General features: G+C 35.2%; 1 protein-coding gene across 9 annotated transcripts in view; it reads left to right on the forward strand.

Annotated features, from left to right (window-relative positions):
• The window catches only part of NAALADL2 (N-acetylated alpha-linked acidic dipeptidase like 2), a 1,136,857-nt gene that overhangs the window by 391,901 nt on the left and 725,451 nt on the right, over positions 1 to 19,505 (forward strand). For 5 of the 9 annotated variants that reach the window (XM_053918088.1, XM_053918089.1, XM_045198092.2 and 2 more), the window contains one exon: positions 4,345 to 4,395. The exons of the other annotated variants lie outside the window; for them this stretch is intronic. Coding sequence is in view for 3 of the 5 variants with exons in the window: in XM_045198092.2 (XP_045054027.2) it covers positions 4,345 to 4,395 (51 nt within the window). In the remaining 2 variants the exon portion in view is untranslated. The remainder of the gene's footprint in view (positions 1 to 4,344; positions 4,396 to 19,505) is intronic. 9 annotated transcript variants of the gene reach the window in all.

Raw genomic sequence — 19,505 nt, forward strand, 5'->3', positions numbered from 1 at the left:
GATGAGGAAACTGAGGCAAAGAGAAAGCTGAAATGCAAAGAAGTGAAGAATCTCACACGAGGACATTTTAGTAAGTGGTAGAGGCAGAACTCAAACCAGGAAGTTTGCTTTATAATCCAGGCTCTTAACACTCTCCTGTGCATTGTTTTATTTATTATTTATTTATTTTATTGTTGTTCAAGTACGGTTGTCTTCATTTTTCACCCAACACTCCCCCCGCCCCACACACCGACACCTCCCACTCTCAGTCCTTTCCCCCTTTGGCTTTGTCCATAGATCCTTTATACATGTTCCTTGATGATCCTTCCCTTTCTTCTCCCCATTATCCCCCTTCTCCCTCCCCTCTGGTTACTGTCAGTTTGTTCTTTATTTCAATGTCTCCGGTTATATTTTGCTTGATTTTTTTTTTGTTGTTGTTGTTGTAGATTAGGTTCCACTTATAGGTGAGATCACATGGTATTTGTCTTTCACTGCCTAGCTTATTTCATTTAGCATAATTCTCTCTAGTTCCATCCATGCTGTTGCAAAGGGTAGGAGTTCCTCTTTTCTTTCTGCTGTATAGTGTTCCATTCTGTAAATATAACATAGATTTTTTATCCATTCATTTACGGATGGCAACTTAGTTTGCTTCCAGCACTTGGCTATTGTAAATTGTGCTGCTATGAACATTGGGGTGCACAGGTTCTTTCGAATTGGTGTTTCAGGATTCTTGGTGTATAATCCCAGCAGTGGAATTGCTGGGTCAAAAGGCTGTTCCATTTTTAGTTTTCTGAGGAAATTCCATATTGTTTTCCATAGTGGCTGCACCAGTCTGCATTCCCACCAACAGGGCACTAGGGTTCCCTTTTCTCCACAACCTCACCAGGACTTACTGTTTATTGACTTATTTATGATGGCCATTCTGACTGGTGTGAAGTGGTATCTCATTGTGGTTTTAATTGGCATCTCTCTTGGCTAGTGATGCTGAACATCCTTTTATATGTTTATTGGCCATCTGTGTGTCCTACTTGGAGAAATGTCTGTTCAGATCCTTTGCCCATTTCTGATTGGATTGTTTGTCTTTCTGGAGTGGAGTTGTTTGAGTTCTTCATATATTTGGGAGATCAAACCCTTTTCCGAGGTATCGCTGGCAAATATATTTTCCCATATGGTTGGTTCCCTTTTCATTTTGCTGATTTTTTTTTTTTTTTAGCAATGCAGAAGCTTTTTATTTTGATGAAGTCCCATTTGTTTATTCTTTCCTTTATGTCCCTTGCTCTAGGGGATGTATCAGTGAAAATATTGCTGCATGAAATATCTGAGATTTTCCTGCCTATGTTCTCCTCTAGGACTTTTATGATGTCACAACTATATTTAAGTCTTTTAAACATCTTGACTTTATTTTTGTGTACGGTGTAAGTTGGTGGTCGAGTTTCACTTTTTTGCATGGAGCTGTCCATATCTCCTAACACCATTTGTTGAAGAAGCTGGTTTTACTCCATTTTATACTTCTGCTCCCTTTCTCAAATATTAATTGACCATAGAGACTTGGGGTTATTTCTGGGTTCTCTGTTCTGTTCCATTGGTCTATGTGTCTGTTGTTATGCCAATACCAGAGTCTTTTGATTATTGTGGCCTTGTAATATAGTCTGATATACAGTATTGTGATCCCTCCTACTTTGTTCCTCTTTCTCAAAATATCTGTGGCTATTTGGGGTCATTTATGGTTCCATACAAATTTTTGAAATGTTTGTTCTATATCTGTGAAATATGTTATTGCTATTTTAATAGGCATTGTGTTGAATCCATAAATTGCTTTGGATAGTATGGACATTAGCATCCAGCATGGGCATCTGTTTAGCAAATATAGGGGAGTTGAAAATTTTAAGTTGAGAATTTCCATTTTCTCTTTTTCTGTTTACATATAATTTAAAAATATTTAATTATTTTTAAGGTCAGGTTTGAATTATTATTCTAGATTGAAAAGTAATTTATCCAGAGTTTATTCTCTTTCTGTAACTAATTTTTAAGAGGGAATGTTTGATAATTGAGATTCATAGCTAACAGAAAATCTACTGCAAAGTATATGAAGTAATTTGATAATAGTCAGGTTACTGGTACTTGTGACAATGGGCAGGGAAAATCTGTTAATTTTGATTAGCCATGCCCTATTAATATTTATTTAATGTTTATTTTACAATAATAACAAAAATGCACTGTCATAAATAACTTTGGAAGGTGAATTTATTTTTCCGTAGATAGGCAAGATAAAAGCCTTAAAACTTCACATTAGTCACCCTGGCTGATGCGGCTCAGTGGGTTGAGTGCAGGCCTGTGAACCAAAAGGTCAGTTGTTTGGTTCCCAGTCAGGGCACATGTCTGCATTGCAGACCAAGTCCCTAGTAGGTGGTGCATGAGAGGCAACCACACACTGATGTTTCTCTCCCTCTCTTCCTCCTTTCCCCTCCTTCTAAAAATAAATAAATGAAACATTAAGAAACATATTGACATTAGTATTTAAATATAATGAAACATTTAGTTGTATAGCGTTCTAGTATATTATGAAAACCCCTTATACTAATACTTCTTCAAAGAAAGCAATTACATTTTAGAATCTAAGAGGCTTAAGAAGACCCCAAGAAATGATGCAGTAGTTTCCTTGGAGTTTTCTGTATTTAACGAATTTTGTGTAGATAAATGTTTAATTGATTAAAAAAAAACATTAACCAGAGGTTACCTGATGATAAATAATTTTACTTCCTTTCTCTGCAGGCTAGGAAATATTTCACATGGATAATCGGACGATTTGTTTGTTCTTTTATTTCTTTTTGGTGAAAGGAGATAGAAAAAGTGGGGGGTGGGGATGGCTGTAATCTCTCAGAAGAGATGTTGCCTGTTTAATCTGCAACAGAAAAAGTATGTCTTAGATAGTTTCCAAGACACACTTCAGAATTTCCCAGTGAATTGCTTTTGGCTCTTTTGACCTTTCTTATAGCTCTAATTTTCTTTCAAGAATTTTTTGTTCTCCTCTGTAGTCCTCTATATTTTTCTTATTTGTTCAAATCTATATTCTTCAACTGATCACATTTGCAATAAAAGAATGACCAGCACCTACTGTGATTGAAAATTTTTTGTCTTATACAAACATTTAAAAATTATCTAAATAGCATATAAAATACATAATGATTAACAATCTATTTCAGTTAACTTAAATATATTTGTCTTACCAAAAAAAAGAATATTGCAAACTTAATGGATAAGAATGACACAGCATTATATATGTGTGTGTATACATATATACACATATATAGTGTCATTAAAAAATACTTATATTACTATTGAAATGATACATTTATAGGCTTTTAGGATTCTATAAAGCTTAATTAAGCAATGCTCTGCTTCTCACATTCAACAATCATTACATGGCTCCCCATTACCTTCAGGATAATGTCTAAACTCTTTATAGCCCAAGAAGTCCTGTCTGATTTGACTTCTTGTGACCAGTTTGGCTCTATGTATATGGCCTCTTGGGGCATGGCTCCCTCTCTCTTACCTGGGAGTCCGCAGCCTCGAATGGCTTTTCAACTGTAGTTTAGTTGTTGCCTTCTGACCTCCTCAGGCTATCCAGTTGTATTCTATCATATTATTCTATTTCATTATCTCACTCCTCATCGTATCTTCAAGATTCTTGATGGCAGTAACTGTTTTATTTGTGACTGCATTCTTAGAGCCTAATACACTGTTCCATATAAGAGGCATTTGTTGATTGGGTGTATGGATGAGTTGTAAAATGATGATTATAATGGTAACCTAATTTTTCCAAATCAATGAAGACTTTAACAATTATTTTATTAGAATTTTGAGTAATGAAAAGAAAATTTTCTAATTATAGTATTTAGAGCTAACAAAAATATGTTTATAGGGACACATTTTTATGCATATATGAAGCTTGTTCCTTACAGTGTAAATAACTTCACCTCATTTGGTTATGGATTTAATGTATGTTACATGCCCTTTATTTTTTTAATTAATTAACTGCAGTTTTAATCACATCTATTATATCTAAAAAATTGCATTTTTAAAAAGCTGCAGCTCTCAAAAGTTAGTGAGAAATACACTGATTTTAAACTGTATTTAAAACTGAAGGTTTATTTGAAATTTGTATTCATTAGTTCATAAAAGATAAAAATAAAGCCCTTGGGTAAATTTTAGATTTTGTAAACAAGTCTTAAATTATGACAAAAAAACCTTACTTTTTCTCCTTAAATATTTAAATGGTAAATAATAACAATATTATTTTGGTTTGCCCCATACTCATAGAGAAGACTGTACGGCTGGAAAAGCTTGTTCTCTTTACCCTTCTAGGTTCAGTGGCTGGGGCCCTCAACTCGATAAAAGGCAGATTAACAAGAGAGGGTAAGAACAATTTAACTACATATATGTGGCAGTTTCACAACACAGTGAGGCTCCAGGAGGCAGCCAGAGGATTGAGATGCATGTGCCATTTTAGGTTAAACAAAGGAAAAGCCGTTTTGGGGTTCTCAGGCAAGTTATGGGAAGGTGAGGAGAGGAAACGCAGGGTGTAATATGTAAGTAACAGAGCATTATCTAAATGATGGATCTTGGAGTAGATGTAGGAGAACAGAGTAATTTCTACAGATGTTGCCTTGAGTCCCTTTGAGTAACACCTCCATTGTAGGCTCATCCCTGTAGTCCTAAACTGAGACTATTGATTTAATGTTGCTTAAGTTATTGGCAACCTAGAATATTTTCGCTGTGTCATCCGATCATATTGGCACGATGGTGGGCTACTCAACCATCACTCTGTCGTGTCTGAAATACCAGTTACAATATGCAGTGAACAATTTACCTGGTGTACACTACGGGTCTGGAGCCAAAGAAAAGGGGTGAGAAAAATGAAGCTTTGTGTTTCATAGGAAATAAATATCATTGTCTAAATCAATTTAGAAGGTTTCAGTTCCAAGAATATTAGATATATATATATATATATATATATATATATATATATATATATACATATATATATATATATATAGCTGGAAGGTTTTTATAGAAGTTCTATAAAACAAATTAAATAAAGTGAGAGATTGATTTTTGGAAGATAGTTTTAAATAAGGATAGGTTTTTAAGATTGTATATATGGAAAGTTGAGAGAAACTTTTTAAAGTTGCTAAATCAGGAAAAAACTGGGTTGTATAAAGATAGGATAAAGTTTAAAAGCTCAAGACTGATATAGGCATCATATTCTATGTACACAAATGGGTTTTCACTGCTGTCTTGTTAAATCAGTGGCTCTTAACCCTGTTTGAATATATGAATTATTTTGGGATTTTTTAAAAACAATGCTAGTGGTTGGCCCTATTCCCGGTAGATTCTAATTTGATTGGCATGAGCATCCAGGTATCTGTGTTGTTTAAATCTCTTCAATGATACTGTTCGCAGTCAGTAGCAAGAGAGACTACTGTAGAGCTTTTGTCAACATGCAAGTTGCATTGCTGCACTTTATTCGACAATTACATTCTGACAACGTAATGTTGAGCAACAGCATTACAGAATCTTGTTCACTGTACAATTAGCATGTTACAATGAACACAAATGAGAGCATTTGTGCACATACTATACACAAATAATCAGTTTCTATAATATGCTACACGAACTTTCTTTGCTGAGATGAACAAAATCTTTATTGGGGAGAAAAACACCCCTTCAGATTTAGGGAATTAGTTTTCTGGAACAGAGAAGCACAAAAGTAATTAATATTTTTCAATTTACCTTCCAGTATATTTATTCTCTATTTATTCAATACATTTTTTATTGGGTAGCAACTATGTGAAAGGTACTTTTGTAAGTGCTTGGTGGTAGAATAGTGAATAAAAGAAAAATTCTTGTTTTCATAGAGCTTACGTTCTAGCTGTGAGGATTTAAAATTCATTTGAAATTTAATATTATTGTTTCATTTCCTTTTGTATTTCTTTTTAGATTATGTACAAATTTGTATTTTGTAATACAAAGTGCCACAAAACTTTTCAAATAAATATTTAAATTTTAAAATTGAATCTAATAAATATTTAAATTTTTAGTAGCAATCTAGATAATGCTGTGATATATCAAAATTATGAAAATATTACAAGAATGACAGATAACTTAGCCATGTTCCTGACATTCACATTTGAACACTGAAACCGTTTAATTGTTCAATGATGTAGGAGAAAATAGACTTGGAAGCTTTACTTATATTTATGGAAGTATATTCTTTTGAGTCATTTCAATTTTATTCACTTGGCACATTATTTAAACTTTGTAGAAGCACATCAGCTGCCATTTAGTACAATCAGATATGTCCTGCATTCTATTCTAAAACTCATCACCCTATATGCAAAGTTACAAGAAGCTGGAAGACAGATGAAGGAGAAAGAAGCCAGAAAAGAATAAACAATTAAAATATGCGTCCGTATGGAGCTAGCAGTCATAAAGGCTGTCCTTGAGAATATGTTGATTTAAAACAGTAGAGCACAAGCCTTATTGTTCACTTGAAAGAACAGACACGCAATGATCTTTACCATGAGTTAGTATTATGTTTGGAAGGAAACATTAGCATTCAAATTAAGTGCCATGTGTAAGATTACTGTGTGGTTTTGCACATGACTGAATAAAACCTCCAGGAAAGGCAACATCTGTATGAATGCAGGGCTTCTAGTCTTGTTTTTCTGTACATCTTTATCGGGCAGTAGATCTGAGCTATTGAAAAGCAATTAATATTAAACTTGAATAAATGCAAATTATAAAATAAATGATAGTTTACTAAGCAATACCACAGCAAATGGCGTAGTTTCCTAGAATGATCTGTTGGAACAATTAATTTGGATATCTAGTGACCTATTAAAATCTAGTTCAAGGTTTAACAAAGTACACCTGAGGATTTGGCAATGAATATGATGCACATTTATTTAAGCACAGTTAGGATTTATGATTGTATTATTTCTATAGTTAGTGCTCTGATAACCACTGTTAAACTTGCTGAGTTTGACCTCCAACTCTTTATGGGTGAACTTGAAGACTGCATTTTCTGTTATTGTGGAATAAGAACAAAAAAAGTAAGGATCAGTTGTGATAAGATCATTGCTGATTTGAAGAAATGTAATTTCTTGGGTTTACTAAAAATGAACTGTTCAGGAAAGTTTTCTGTTTCCAAATTCAACAAATATTTTAAACTCACCAAGTAATGCATATTTTTTGGTGCAGATAATATCTAATACTGGTCAAGATGTTCTTACACATTTTTATTTACTGTACTCCCATTTATACTAACCCAATGAACTTTATCCTTACTTTTAAAAAAAGTAACTTATTTTGGAGACTTGATTTTTATCATTTCTGCTTAATTTCTTACAGATTATTCTTTAAATTTGAAGTAGGTGCTTAAATTTTTTAATGGCTCTGAAATAAGAAACTTCTGAAAATTTTTTCTTAGAAAAACTGATATTCAAAGTATAAAAATTATGATTTGCTTTTAGAAACTGAATAAAATATACTGATTAAAGAGCATATTAGTTCACTTTGGAATGACAGTAAATAGGATTATATCAAAATCTAGTCATCCATGCCTCAAAGTATCACCCAACAGAGAAATATATCTTTGAACATAAAACTGTAGGAATTAGATGTTTTTTTAGATGGGCATGTAGAGAAGCAGTAAATAAACAACTCTGCCTTATTTTATTTGAATGAAATGTGTTGGGTCTCTGGGACTCTTTACTGTGTCTTGTATTTTTTTTCTAGTCCAGTGTCTTATGCCAGAGAGGAAGAGAATGGGGCCTATACAGAACACGAAGAAGCTTTAAAAGCAAACAAACAAGCACAAAACCCCACACATCTGCATTCTCTTCCCCTAGGGGAATCTAACTGGGTTGGGAGAGAAGGAGATCAGACATATTTATTTTGGCAAAAGCAAACAAACCCTCCCTCCCTAACCTTTCATGTTAAGAAACCCTATGATGAGAAACAGTAAAAGCTATAAGAAAGAAATAAGTATATTAAGAGAAATTCTAAAAACAACAACAAAAAAACATGATGAGGATTCAAAGGGAAAAATAAGAGTTTGTGCTTGGAGACATTAGAAGATATTAACATTCACTTATTATTATTCAACATTTTTTTCTCCCTACTATGAGCCAGGAAGGGATAGATTCTGGGGATGGGTGGGGTGCGGGGAGAAACTCACACAAATATGAGTCTGTCTCAGGGACATGAAGAGAAACTTCCATGAGAACAGATGCTTGATCTGCTTCTGTTTGCCATCCCCAAACCCCTTAACCATATGCCCAGACAAAGTATAAAATTGCAATTGTAACAAATGTAATGGGACTACACCCGAGAGGCTGATATATAAGGGAATTGCCCAAGTAACAAAGATCAAGGGTGACTTCTCAGAGAAGGTGACTCAGGTGGCCTTCCTGAAGAAAGCTTCATTTTTGCTGAGGATTCTTGTCTGAATAGTAAGTATTAGGATATTGCCTGCATATAAAAGCATGTGAGTCATTGTTATTAAGAGATGAGGAAAATAAGGAATTTAAAAAATAATATGTGTATTAGTTTCCCAGAGCTGCTGAAACAAAGTAACACAAACTGAGTGGGTTTAAAACAACAGACATTTTATTACAGTTCTGGAGGCTGTAAGTCTAAAATCAAGATGGTAATACAACATCTTCTCTTTACTGAAGACTCTAGGGGAGACTCTGTCCCATGCCTTTCTCTTAGTTTTTAGTGTTGTCAGCAATCCTGGGCATTTCTTGCCTTGTGGACGCATCATTCCAGTCTGTCTCTGTCATTATTTGGAGTTCCCTTAGTATGTCTCTGTTTCTGTGTTCAACTTTATCTCTTTTTATAGGGCATCGGGTTTATTAGGTTGTGGGCCTACTTACTCCAGTATTACCTCATCTTAAATTGATTGCATATGCAAAGACTATTTTTTTTAAGATCTTATTCATTTATTTCTAGACAGAGGGGAAGGGAGGGAGAAAGAGAGAGAGAGCAACAGAAATGTGTGGTTGCCTCAGACACACCCCGTACTGGAGAACCTGGCGCACAACCCAGGCATGTGCCCTGACTGACTGGGAATCGAACCAGTGACCCCTTGGTTTACAGGCCGGCTCTCAGTCCAATGAGCCACACCAGCCAAGGCTGCAAAGACTATTTCTAAATAAGCTCATATTCACAGGCTCTGAGTAGACATGAATTGGTGTGTGTGTGTGTGTGTGTGTGTCTATTTATAACAATGTGAAACCCAGAAAATGGCTAAAAATAAGAGGTTTATGTCCAGATCTTTCTTTGCTGTTCTGGTAACTGCAAATAATATTTGGTTTGATGTTCATGAATACTTGATTCCAACAAAATTTGTATTAAAGGTTGGCTGAGTGCTGTGAAGGCTTTCAAAAGAAGAGGGGGGAAAGTACTGTGAGTATAAAATCAGAAGCAATGGTTCACTTAATATTCACCTCTCCGTAGCATTCCATATCTTTAAACATTCTTAACACTTTAAAATGTAACAACTGATGAAAGAAGGTGAAGGGATCAAGCAAAAGGAAAAAGAACACACATATATATAGCACATAGACACAGACAACAGTGTGGTGATAGCTGGAGGGGAAGGGGGAGGGGAGTAGGTGGGGGCGTGCAACGAGGGGTAAAATAGGGGTGGAAAGAGACTTGACTTTGGGCGATGGATGCATGATTCAGTATGCAGATGATGTTTTACTGAGGTGTACACTTGTAACCTGTGTGTTTTTGTAAACCAATGTAACCCAAATACATTCAATGAAAAAAATGTAACAACTGATAAGCCAAATTAATCATATATTTTTATAGGTTCACAATGACAATTTTTAGAATAAGTACCTCATACACACATACACATGTATCAAATTTTGCTTGACACTTAAATTTCTGAATTTTTTATTAACATTATAAGTTTTACTTCTGCTAATTATACTCTTCCATCGTTTTAGGGATCAATAAAACATGAAAAAAATTGAAATGGCACAGACCAATATGTAAGATATAGCAAAAATGGGTGGTAATAGAAACCAGTCAGCTATAATTTCTTCTATACAGTGGTAGAGAAAACCACAAAATGTAGATCTGCTGATGTAAAACTACAGGATTTCATCTGCAGAGTGATGACCCAGTTGTTCTTCGGTTAATATAAAGAAAGGCAATGTGAATTTTATCACCAGGTTGTGATTTCATGAACTTGAGTTAATTTCAGTTTAGAAATTATAAAAATTTTAACTTAATCAAAAGATAGATCTTATTTTTAATATCTTATTTTTCTACTAATTACATTCTTAATTTATATAATTCATAATGTGTTTGTTTAATTATCTGCTTAAGCTACTCAACTATTCTTTTCATGGTTTCTTTATAACATGCATCACTTATTAATGGCAAGCACTGCTTAAAAGTTCCTTTTGCCCCAAACCTATCAGATGTTAGGAGCCAGAGTGAGTGGTGATGCTTTGACTGTGTGCTTCAGAGTTTGCATTATTCTATAGCATCTACTGGTTCTGGCAGTTTAAGGACAAAGTGTAAAGGCAGAGAGGAAAAAATAACTGGAAAACAAATGACAAAAAAGCATGATGACATGGTACCTAAAAATGCATCATTTTCTTTTTAGTGACTATTTCTCAGATAAGTCATTTTAGATGAAATGATGTAGCTAAGCCAATTGGTTAAAAGTAAAAATGATAGATTATTATTTCTGTCTCCAATGTTGTAATGGGAGTAATCTCCTTAAATTCATAAATGCATTTTTATTTTATTAGTTTAGAAAATTAAAAATTTATCTCATGAAAATCGAGCTTATAACTTTAAAGAATCCAGCTTTTGTCTCTCAAAATAGAAAAACTTCCACTAACCTTTTTATCCTACTGAACAAATAGATCATTCACGTGGAGAAAGTTGTTTGTGTTGGTTTTCCTGTTCTTTTGTGTTGATGAATTGCAGGATTTTCAGACCCTGTACTTTCATCACATAATTTTCTGACCTCAATTATACTTCTCAGAATACAACAGGTAATGAGTAATGGAATTGTTCATAGGGCTTTTCTTTTCTTTCTTTTTTTTTTTTTTATTTTGTTCATAGGGCTTTTAAAAGTTGCTCTTAAAGAATGAGATAAAAACGTATTACAGAAATTTCTACTAGGTCACTTGTTTTTGGCCAAGTTGCATATCAATTGGGATTTGTAAAATCCATGATTTAAATCTTAACCTTTAAAGTGTTCATATGTTATGACAGAAAACAACACTAGTGAAAAATGTAAAGATGTAATGGTTTATTTCAAAATCTAATAATAAACGCTATCTGGATTACTTACGTAATCCAGAAAAGAGGCAGTATTTTGTGATTGTTAGTAACATTTAAAAACATATATATTGAACTAGAGATGCTTTTAGTTTACTCTGTGTTCTGAGACGAGGGGGGATCGGAAGAATTGGGAAGGAGGACAGGGCACGGAAGATGCAGTTGTCCATCACACCAGGGCACAGCAAGTAATTTTCTTTGTATTAGGCCTGCTAAGAAAACCAGATGTATTTTATAGTTTTTATGCAACATAAATGCTGTTGACAAATCTTTAATTAAATAGCTTGATTTACCTGTACTTCCTGTTTTCTTTCTAAAATGTACTGAATTCAGTTTCCAGCACCTGGAACGTTTCAAAGTTGCCTATCTGGGCACACTGCTCCCTTCTCTTGAGATGAATGCCTACCACCTATTCACCTTATTGAATATCAGCAGAGCCCTAATAATTAAGCGAGCTTATTCTAAAGCCTGTTTTTTTTCCATTGATTTTTATTTGTTCCCTAATCAATTATCGGCAATAGTGGCAGAGAGATAAAGGCAACCAGTAGCAAAAAGAGAGACGTTAAATTAATAGAAGACAAAAGAGGTAGATATAAACAAAAATCAAAAAAGAAAGATAGTAAAAAAAATGATGTTAAAGGTTAGTGAAGATGACAGAGCCGGTGTGTTTAATTATATTTCCTTGCATTAGGATCATCTTCGTGCTTTATACTTTGGCATCATTAAAGTTCTAGTCGTCATGAATGACATCATTTGAAAACTGTTATTTTTATTTTTAATTTTCAAAAGCAAATAGGTATCTGGGTATTGTAAATTATTACTTGATTCGTTTTGTAAAAATAGTAGCTAACATTTATGTTGCACTAACTACAGGGCAGTCATTATGCTTTGTGTATCATGCATACGTTCATTTGATCCTCACAACAACCAATGTGAATGCTCTGTTATTACCCCATTTTACAGCTGAGGAAACTGAGGCAGCCGAACAAACACTGGGGCCTGTGTCCTGGAAACCTCTATCCCCATCCCGCCAGCTACTGGGGTTGTTTTTGATACTTCAGATTGCAGCCAACATGCTATTGTAGATTTTGTTGTCTGGGTCAAACACCTCATTTGACACCTACAGAGACTCAGCTTCAAAGAGAAAAAAAGACTTCCTTTAAAGGGTGTTCAACCTTCTGATGCCTCCCCACACTGGAAGGAGAAGAGCTGTCTTGGACCACACATTAAATATACAAACACTAATAAAAACTGATGAGCCAAAAAAAGGTTTTAAGTAAATTTATGATTTTGTGTCGGGCCGTATGCATAGTCATCCGGGGCCGCATGCGACCCGTGGGCTGTGGGTGGGACAGCCCTGCAAGGCCTTGCAGAAAACAAATCCAAAGGTTTAACTGAGCTTCCCCATCTGTAGTTCACTGTCCTCCATCACTGAATTTTGGGACAGGTCAACAGAACTCTAAACAAAACCTTGACACACTTTAACTTCATATTCAAAACAACATTACTATTGTCCATTTTTAGCTTATATTTTCATATTAATTCTCAAGATAATCTGCACGTTGGACCAGAATTTGCTAAAATATCTAAAGGTGAAACAACGTTTCAACATAAGGAGTCTCTTCTTCGATCAGAACTTACAATATACTATACATCCCCATTGCAGGCAAAATCTTTACTTTAAATCCACTTATATATGTAGGTTATAACTAAAAGCCTGTCTTTGAAACTATCATCAAATTGTATCTGCTTATGCCAGCAGGGATGAGGAATAACCACCTATTAGAAATAAAACCGTGCATCAACCTGTAGAGATACTGAAATATTACAAGAAAATCTAATACCTATAGAGTTCATCCAGCCTGATGAATATCAATTTAAAGACTATAACTTTGTGACTGTAAACAGCCAAAACATTTAATTAAATTTTTTAAAAATAAAAATGTAAACAAAATTGCTGTTTATAAATTTACTGCTAGTTTTTCAGTGTTTAAGGAGCTCAATCTCCATTTTTGAACTGGAGCAAAATAATATGCAGATAATGCATCCACTCTGTTTTGTGTCTAGAAATTTCACATAAATGTAATATATTTTTTTTCAGTCCAGCTGTCTGATATTATAAAAGTTTTCTAAAACTAAGTTTATTAACCTTAAAAAGCAGACCAATGGCTCTAGCCAGAAGAATGTTATGTTTAAAAGGTAAATATTTTCCAATTACTTCTACAAAGACTTACTTGTTGAATTGTCTTTTTATACTGTACATGCTTTACTCAAGGAGTCTTGGCCTTGACATTCATTAGATTTCTATGGAATATTTTGGTTTTGTGCACTCCAGTTTACTGAAGAAAGCATACTTTTTGCAATGCTTACTCATAAATGCATTAGTTATTCATGTAATTACACCTTAATTAGTGTCACTGGACACAATATTTCCTGATATTAAAACAGTCAGGGAGTTTTACATTTGGAAGTCAGCCTTCTGAATTGCACCTTATAAGCACTCAGGGTGCCATTGGCTAATTAGCTACAGACAGTGCGTGCATAATGGTGACTGAGGGTGTTCAAGCCTTGGACACAGACATTTTTCCATTTTAAAGTTACTAAACTATTACTCTTATATATAACTTTTTGCTTCATAAGCTTCCTCAGATTTTGCAGAAGAATGCAAAAATGCTTTCTCACTCCAAATGGAGAACTTCTTGTTTTAGACTTAATTACCTTTCACTGATATGTCAGATAGGTGTATTTGAAAAACATAAAAATAACAAATTAGCTGTTAGCTCAGAAGTCAGCTTTCACCAGAGGATCTAGTACCTATTAAAAGAAATATAAATTAATCTTCCAGTTCACTGACCTCCAGTCATCTAAAATATGTAATATACATAAACTTCAACTTGTAGCTCAGTTCAGTTCCACACTGCATTTATTGACCAAGTTTTATGAGCCAGCTTCTTTGTTAAGCTCAGGAAACAGAAAGATAAATAAGGTATGATTCCTGCCCTTGAGGAGCATTTAGTTCATCAGGGAAGACAGATCAATACGCACTTAATGTCAATACAGTGTGGAACCACAGTAGAAGTATATGCAACCCTTGCTTAGCCTGAGTATGCCATGTGATCTTTTTGAAAGTCTTGCTAAGATTCTATAGATCAGGAATTGGCGAACTTTTTCTATGGAGGGCCAGATAGTAGATACTTTCAAGTTTTCCAGACACACGATCTGTCACAACTACTCCAATTCTCTCATTGCAGCTCAAGAACAAACTTGCAAAATATAAAGTGATGAGAATAAGCTACCTCTAACCCTCTGCTATAAATAATCAATAGGTATTACCATTAACCTATTTACCCTTCCCATCACACGCACTGTCTTCATTCTTTTTCCTCTATTCTCTCTGTTTTCTTTTCATTCTTTTTTATTTTTCTATGATGAGTCAAAACCAGAATCCATAATTATAGTTATGTAATTACAATTACATCAGTTATGCTGATAGCACTGAAAATAAAGAGATGCCAGTACCTTGTTGCATGAGCAAACCATCCGTAATAACAGCTAGCATTTAAAACTTTGTATGTAGGCCATGCTCAATTACAAATTATTAAATTCTTAAAACTACCTGCTGTGGTAGATATCATTTTCCTTTTATATGTAAGGAAAGTAGGCCTTAGGAAGGGGCAATGATTTGCTCAAGACTGTACAGCAGGCAGAAGACATGAAGCGGTATGCTAATTGTGCTATGTCATAGCCATGACCTTTAAAACACGGCAGCGTGCACAGAAAACTCAGCCCCATTTATGGAATCAATAGCTAGGGTGACCAATCTACTCTTCCTGGTTTGTCTGGGACTGGGGGATTTCCCCAGACAGGAGACTTTTAGTCCTAAAACTGGGAACATTCCCGGCCAACCAGGATAATTTTGTCACAGTCAATAGTCCAGCTCCGATTTAAGTGCTTCTTAAACTTGGAATCGTTTGGAAATCTTGTTAATCATTCAGATTCTGTGTAGAGCTGCTTGGGGCCTAAGACTCTGCATTCCAAACAAGTGCTCAGGTGATGCTGATGCTGCTCAGCTGGGTTTCCACTCTGAATAACCAAGTACCCTTGTCTAAACTCGGTGCTCTCCCGGACCTCATCAATCGAAATCTGCTTTTTAACAAGATTCCCCATGTGATTCACACATTCAAGTTTAAAGAGCTCTGTCCTAGTCCATATCTGACTAGGGTAGGATAGCCTTTCCTTGTGCGCATTTCTCCTGGCGTATGTGAGCCTTCCCGAGTACAGCCAGAGTTGCGCTGCTCCTTTCACCAGTCCGCACCGTTTTACTTTTCTGGGGATCCTGATGTCTCTGCTCTTACATGTTTACCTACTGGCCCATTCTTTATTTTTCTTGATACCCTGCAACTTTCTTGAACCCACTTACTTAAGCTTAATGTTGAGTGTTGATTTCTGTGGCTATTACTCTATAAAATAGAAGTATCCCATTTGAAGAAATCAGATATTCAACATTAAAGGAGGTCTTGAAATTATTTACTTTCAATTGTAAAACTATCTATCAGAACATAGAATATAAGTTGGGACAATAGAACAGAGAAAGACTAAGTCAGCCTGGGGGAAATGGCGAATCTTAAAACACTCCTACTGAGAAACGCTGTGACTTTGGAAGCTGGGTTAACACTTTCACAACATGTATTGGTCAAACTGACATCTGAGAAAATCACCATTTTAATAGTAAATTAGAAAGGGCTTTTGAAAAGAAATGTATATTTATAAAAATAATTTGGTATATACATTTCATTTTAAGTTTAAGAAATCAAAATGGTCATTTTTGCTTTGGTTTTAAAGAAGTCTTGGGGTTTATTTGGAAATAATATTGCTGCCATAAGGCATCTTCAACATTTAAAAATTATGTTTCCTAAGTTAATTTATGAGATGTTCCAACAGCATTTGGCTAAGAGCAGGAAACTGAGTTCCCAATACAGCTTGAAATATCTACTGTGGTTAAAATGTTCAAGGTAATAGCCTTAAATACTTCCGATTGCTCTGAAAATAAATCCTGTGCTTCCAGCTTGCTAGGCTCCTGCTCCTTCTCACTCCTTATCTCTGTACATTATTGTTCCTGCCTATAATGCCTCGTTCTTTGTAAAAAACAATTTTTTTTTCTATTACAGTTTACAGTCAATAGCATTCTCTACTAGCTTCAGATGTACAGCGTGGTGGTTATACAATCACGTATTTATAGGTTGGACTCCTCCCCTATATTTCAAGTACCCACCTGGCCCCATACATAGTTATTACAATATCAGTGACTATATTCCCTATGCTGTAATTTATATCTCTGACTATTATCTAACTACCAACTTGTATTCCCTAGCCCCCAACTCTCTCTTCTGTCAACCATAGCGTATTCTCTGTGTCTATGAGTCTGTTTCTATTTTGTTTGTAAATTTTGTTTTTTAGACTCCACAAATAAGTGAAATTATATGCTATTTCTCTTTCTCTGTGTGACATACTTCACTTAACATAATATCCTGTAGGTCTATCCATGCTGTCACAAAAGGTAAGATTTCATTCCTTTTTATTACTGAGTAGTACTCCATTGAAAACTATGGATATGCACCACTGCTTTTTTATCCCCTTGTCCATTGATGGGCCCTTGGGCTACTTCCATATCTCAGCTATTATAAATAATGCTGCAGTGAACATGGGGGTGCACATAATTTTTCAAGTAAGTGTTTTGAATTTCTTCAGATATATTCCCAGAAATGGAATTGCTGGGTCATAAGGCAGTTTTACTTTTAATTTTTTGAGGAATCCCCACACTGTTTTCCATAGTAGTCACACTAATCTGCATTCCCACCAACAATGCATTACATCTAATAAGGTGTTAATATGCAAAATTTATAGAGAACTCGGACAACTACATACCATAAAAACAACCTCATTAAAAGCTGGGCTGAAGACCTGGATATACACCTCTGTAAAAAAGACATACAGGTGGCCCACAGACAGATGCAAAGTTGCTCAACATCACTAATCATCAGAGAGATGCAAATTAAAACCATGATGAGATACCATCTCACACCTGTTAGAATGGCCATCATCAATCAATCAATAAACAACAAGTGTAGGAGAAGATGTGGAGAAAATGGTGTGCCCTTTGATTAGGCCTGTTTGAGACCGGAAGCTCTTTGAGGCCTACCGAAAATCCTCCAGTACTGTGGAGCTTTCCAAGAAAACGCCAGTCATCCTGACAATCGCTTCCTCTGCGGTCTGGTACTTTCACCTCTGCCACACCTCTGATACCTCATTTTGGAGGTGAGTGGTCTTTCCTTATTTCCTTGTTGTTTGTCATGAGTAATTCTTGTCTCCATGAATGGATCAGACTTTTCTGATTGTATGAATGGTATCTTTTATGTCTCTGAGTCTTACCGAACCCAGAACTGGACACATAGTAGATGTGCGATAAATACTTGTTAAATGATTCATTTGACTTGAACATCATTTAAAATCACGTGTGTCATTGTGTTGCAGTTCTGTGGGATGTTGTTTACCCTGGGGCTTTCTAAAGCTATTTAAACTTGCCTGTGAATACAGCTGGTGGAAGGCATTTTTGTTTATCTGTTTTTATTTCTTCCTGGCAGAGCATAGTTCTTTGTGGCTGAGAGTTTGAGGTAGAAGGAAAGCAGAGACCAAAGGCATTTCATCTCCTTGCTAAGTGTATAGGGCCTTCGGGGCTTTTAGCAGGCACCTCTAAATCAGTTGAACAGATATTTCACTAAAAGATGGGATGTAGTTTCTGAAATATTGAAAAGTTTCTTTGTCAAGTTGTTATTACTGTTTGCATTTACATTCAGCAAAGCACAAAGCATATTTGGACACATTTTTATTAAGCCTTTACTTTTTGGATTCTGTGAGCATATGGCTTATGCATTCTTATGTGTGTATAGCTTTGTGAGGATGAGTATACCAGTTTCTTATATTATTTAATTTTTACTTTTAACACAATTCATTTCATCAGTGTAAAATTTCTATTTTAACTTATTCATAATTACTAAAAGATGTTTAACTTTATACATAACCCATTATCTTGGAAAGAAAATTAGATTCTGAAGATAAATAATCTATGAATACAAATTAAGCATTCTGTGATCCCTCTTCACTCTTCCAAATCATGTATTTGCCCAGTTAATTTCTTTTACAGGTTATGAAATCTTACCATAGGGTTGAGAAAATGATAGTGCGGGGTGGGTAACCTTTTGCGTGGCTAGTCAAATTTAGATGAACTTACAAGTTAACCAGGGTCAAATTGAGAGTTAAAAGTAAGCTGTCTTAGACCAGAAAAGCTGGTAGAAGTGAAGTGCTAAAAATAGATTTGCCCCCTAAGTTGAGGAGAACATGTGAAGTGGACTCAAGTGTAGAAAAATCTCAAGGAAGAACAACCATACAAGCTGCCTAAAGGCAGCTGAATAGAGTTAGGGAGATGGAGAATGAAGTCTAGGGTGACTATCCAGGGCATTTATTGACAGGGCCAAGAGATGGTATCCAGCTGCTTCTCATGACCATGGTTCCTGGGGCTACAGGTTTAGGGTGTCTGAGATGAGATTTGAGATACTTTATTTTGGAAACACTCACCCAATAGATTCAGATCAACAGCTAAGCTTGGAAAGTACTGACTTCTCAGACTTCAGGAGACTTAGCTCCAGGCCTATTTTGGAACCAGGAATTCAGACAGAGGTCTCCTAGACTGACTAAAGAAAATCAGGTAGTCTCCCAATATGCCCCTGTCCCCATAAAAACAGATCTCTCATGGTGGTGGTAGCTTTGTGTTCCACTTTGTGGAGTTTGGGCTTTCTCCAGTTTGTGAAGGAAAGTCCCAATCTAGGGTGGGCTTTCAAGCTACACAACCTTCTAGGATCCCTTCTAGTCCCATGCCTGGTCAAGCCACTGTTCCTTATAAAAGGTTACTACCAAATTATACTCTTAAATTGAGTAAATGTAGCGCTCCCAGTTCGGTAAAAACTGCTATGAGGAAACGTTCTTTTTGTCGTTGTTTTAGAAAAACATCCTATGCTTATATTATGCGTATATTTAAGTATTTTGTGGAAAAAGTAAGCCCAAATGCCACATTTTCTGGTATTCTTCTAATA

The sequence above is a fragment of the Desmodus rotundus genome, chromosome 2, assembly GCF_022682495.2.
Source record: "Desmodus rotundus isolate HL8 chromosome 2, HLdesRot8A.1, whole genome shotgun sequence".
NCBI lineage: Eukaryota > Metazoa > Chordata > Mammalia > Chiroptera > Phyllostomidae > Desmodus > Desmodus rotundus.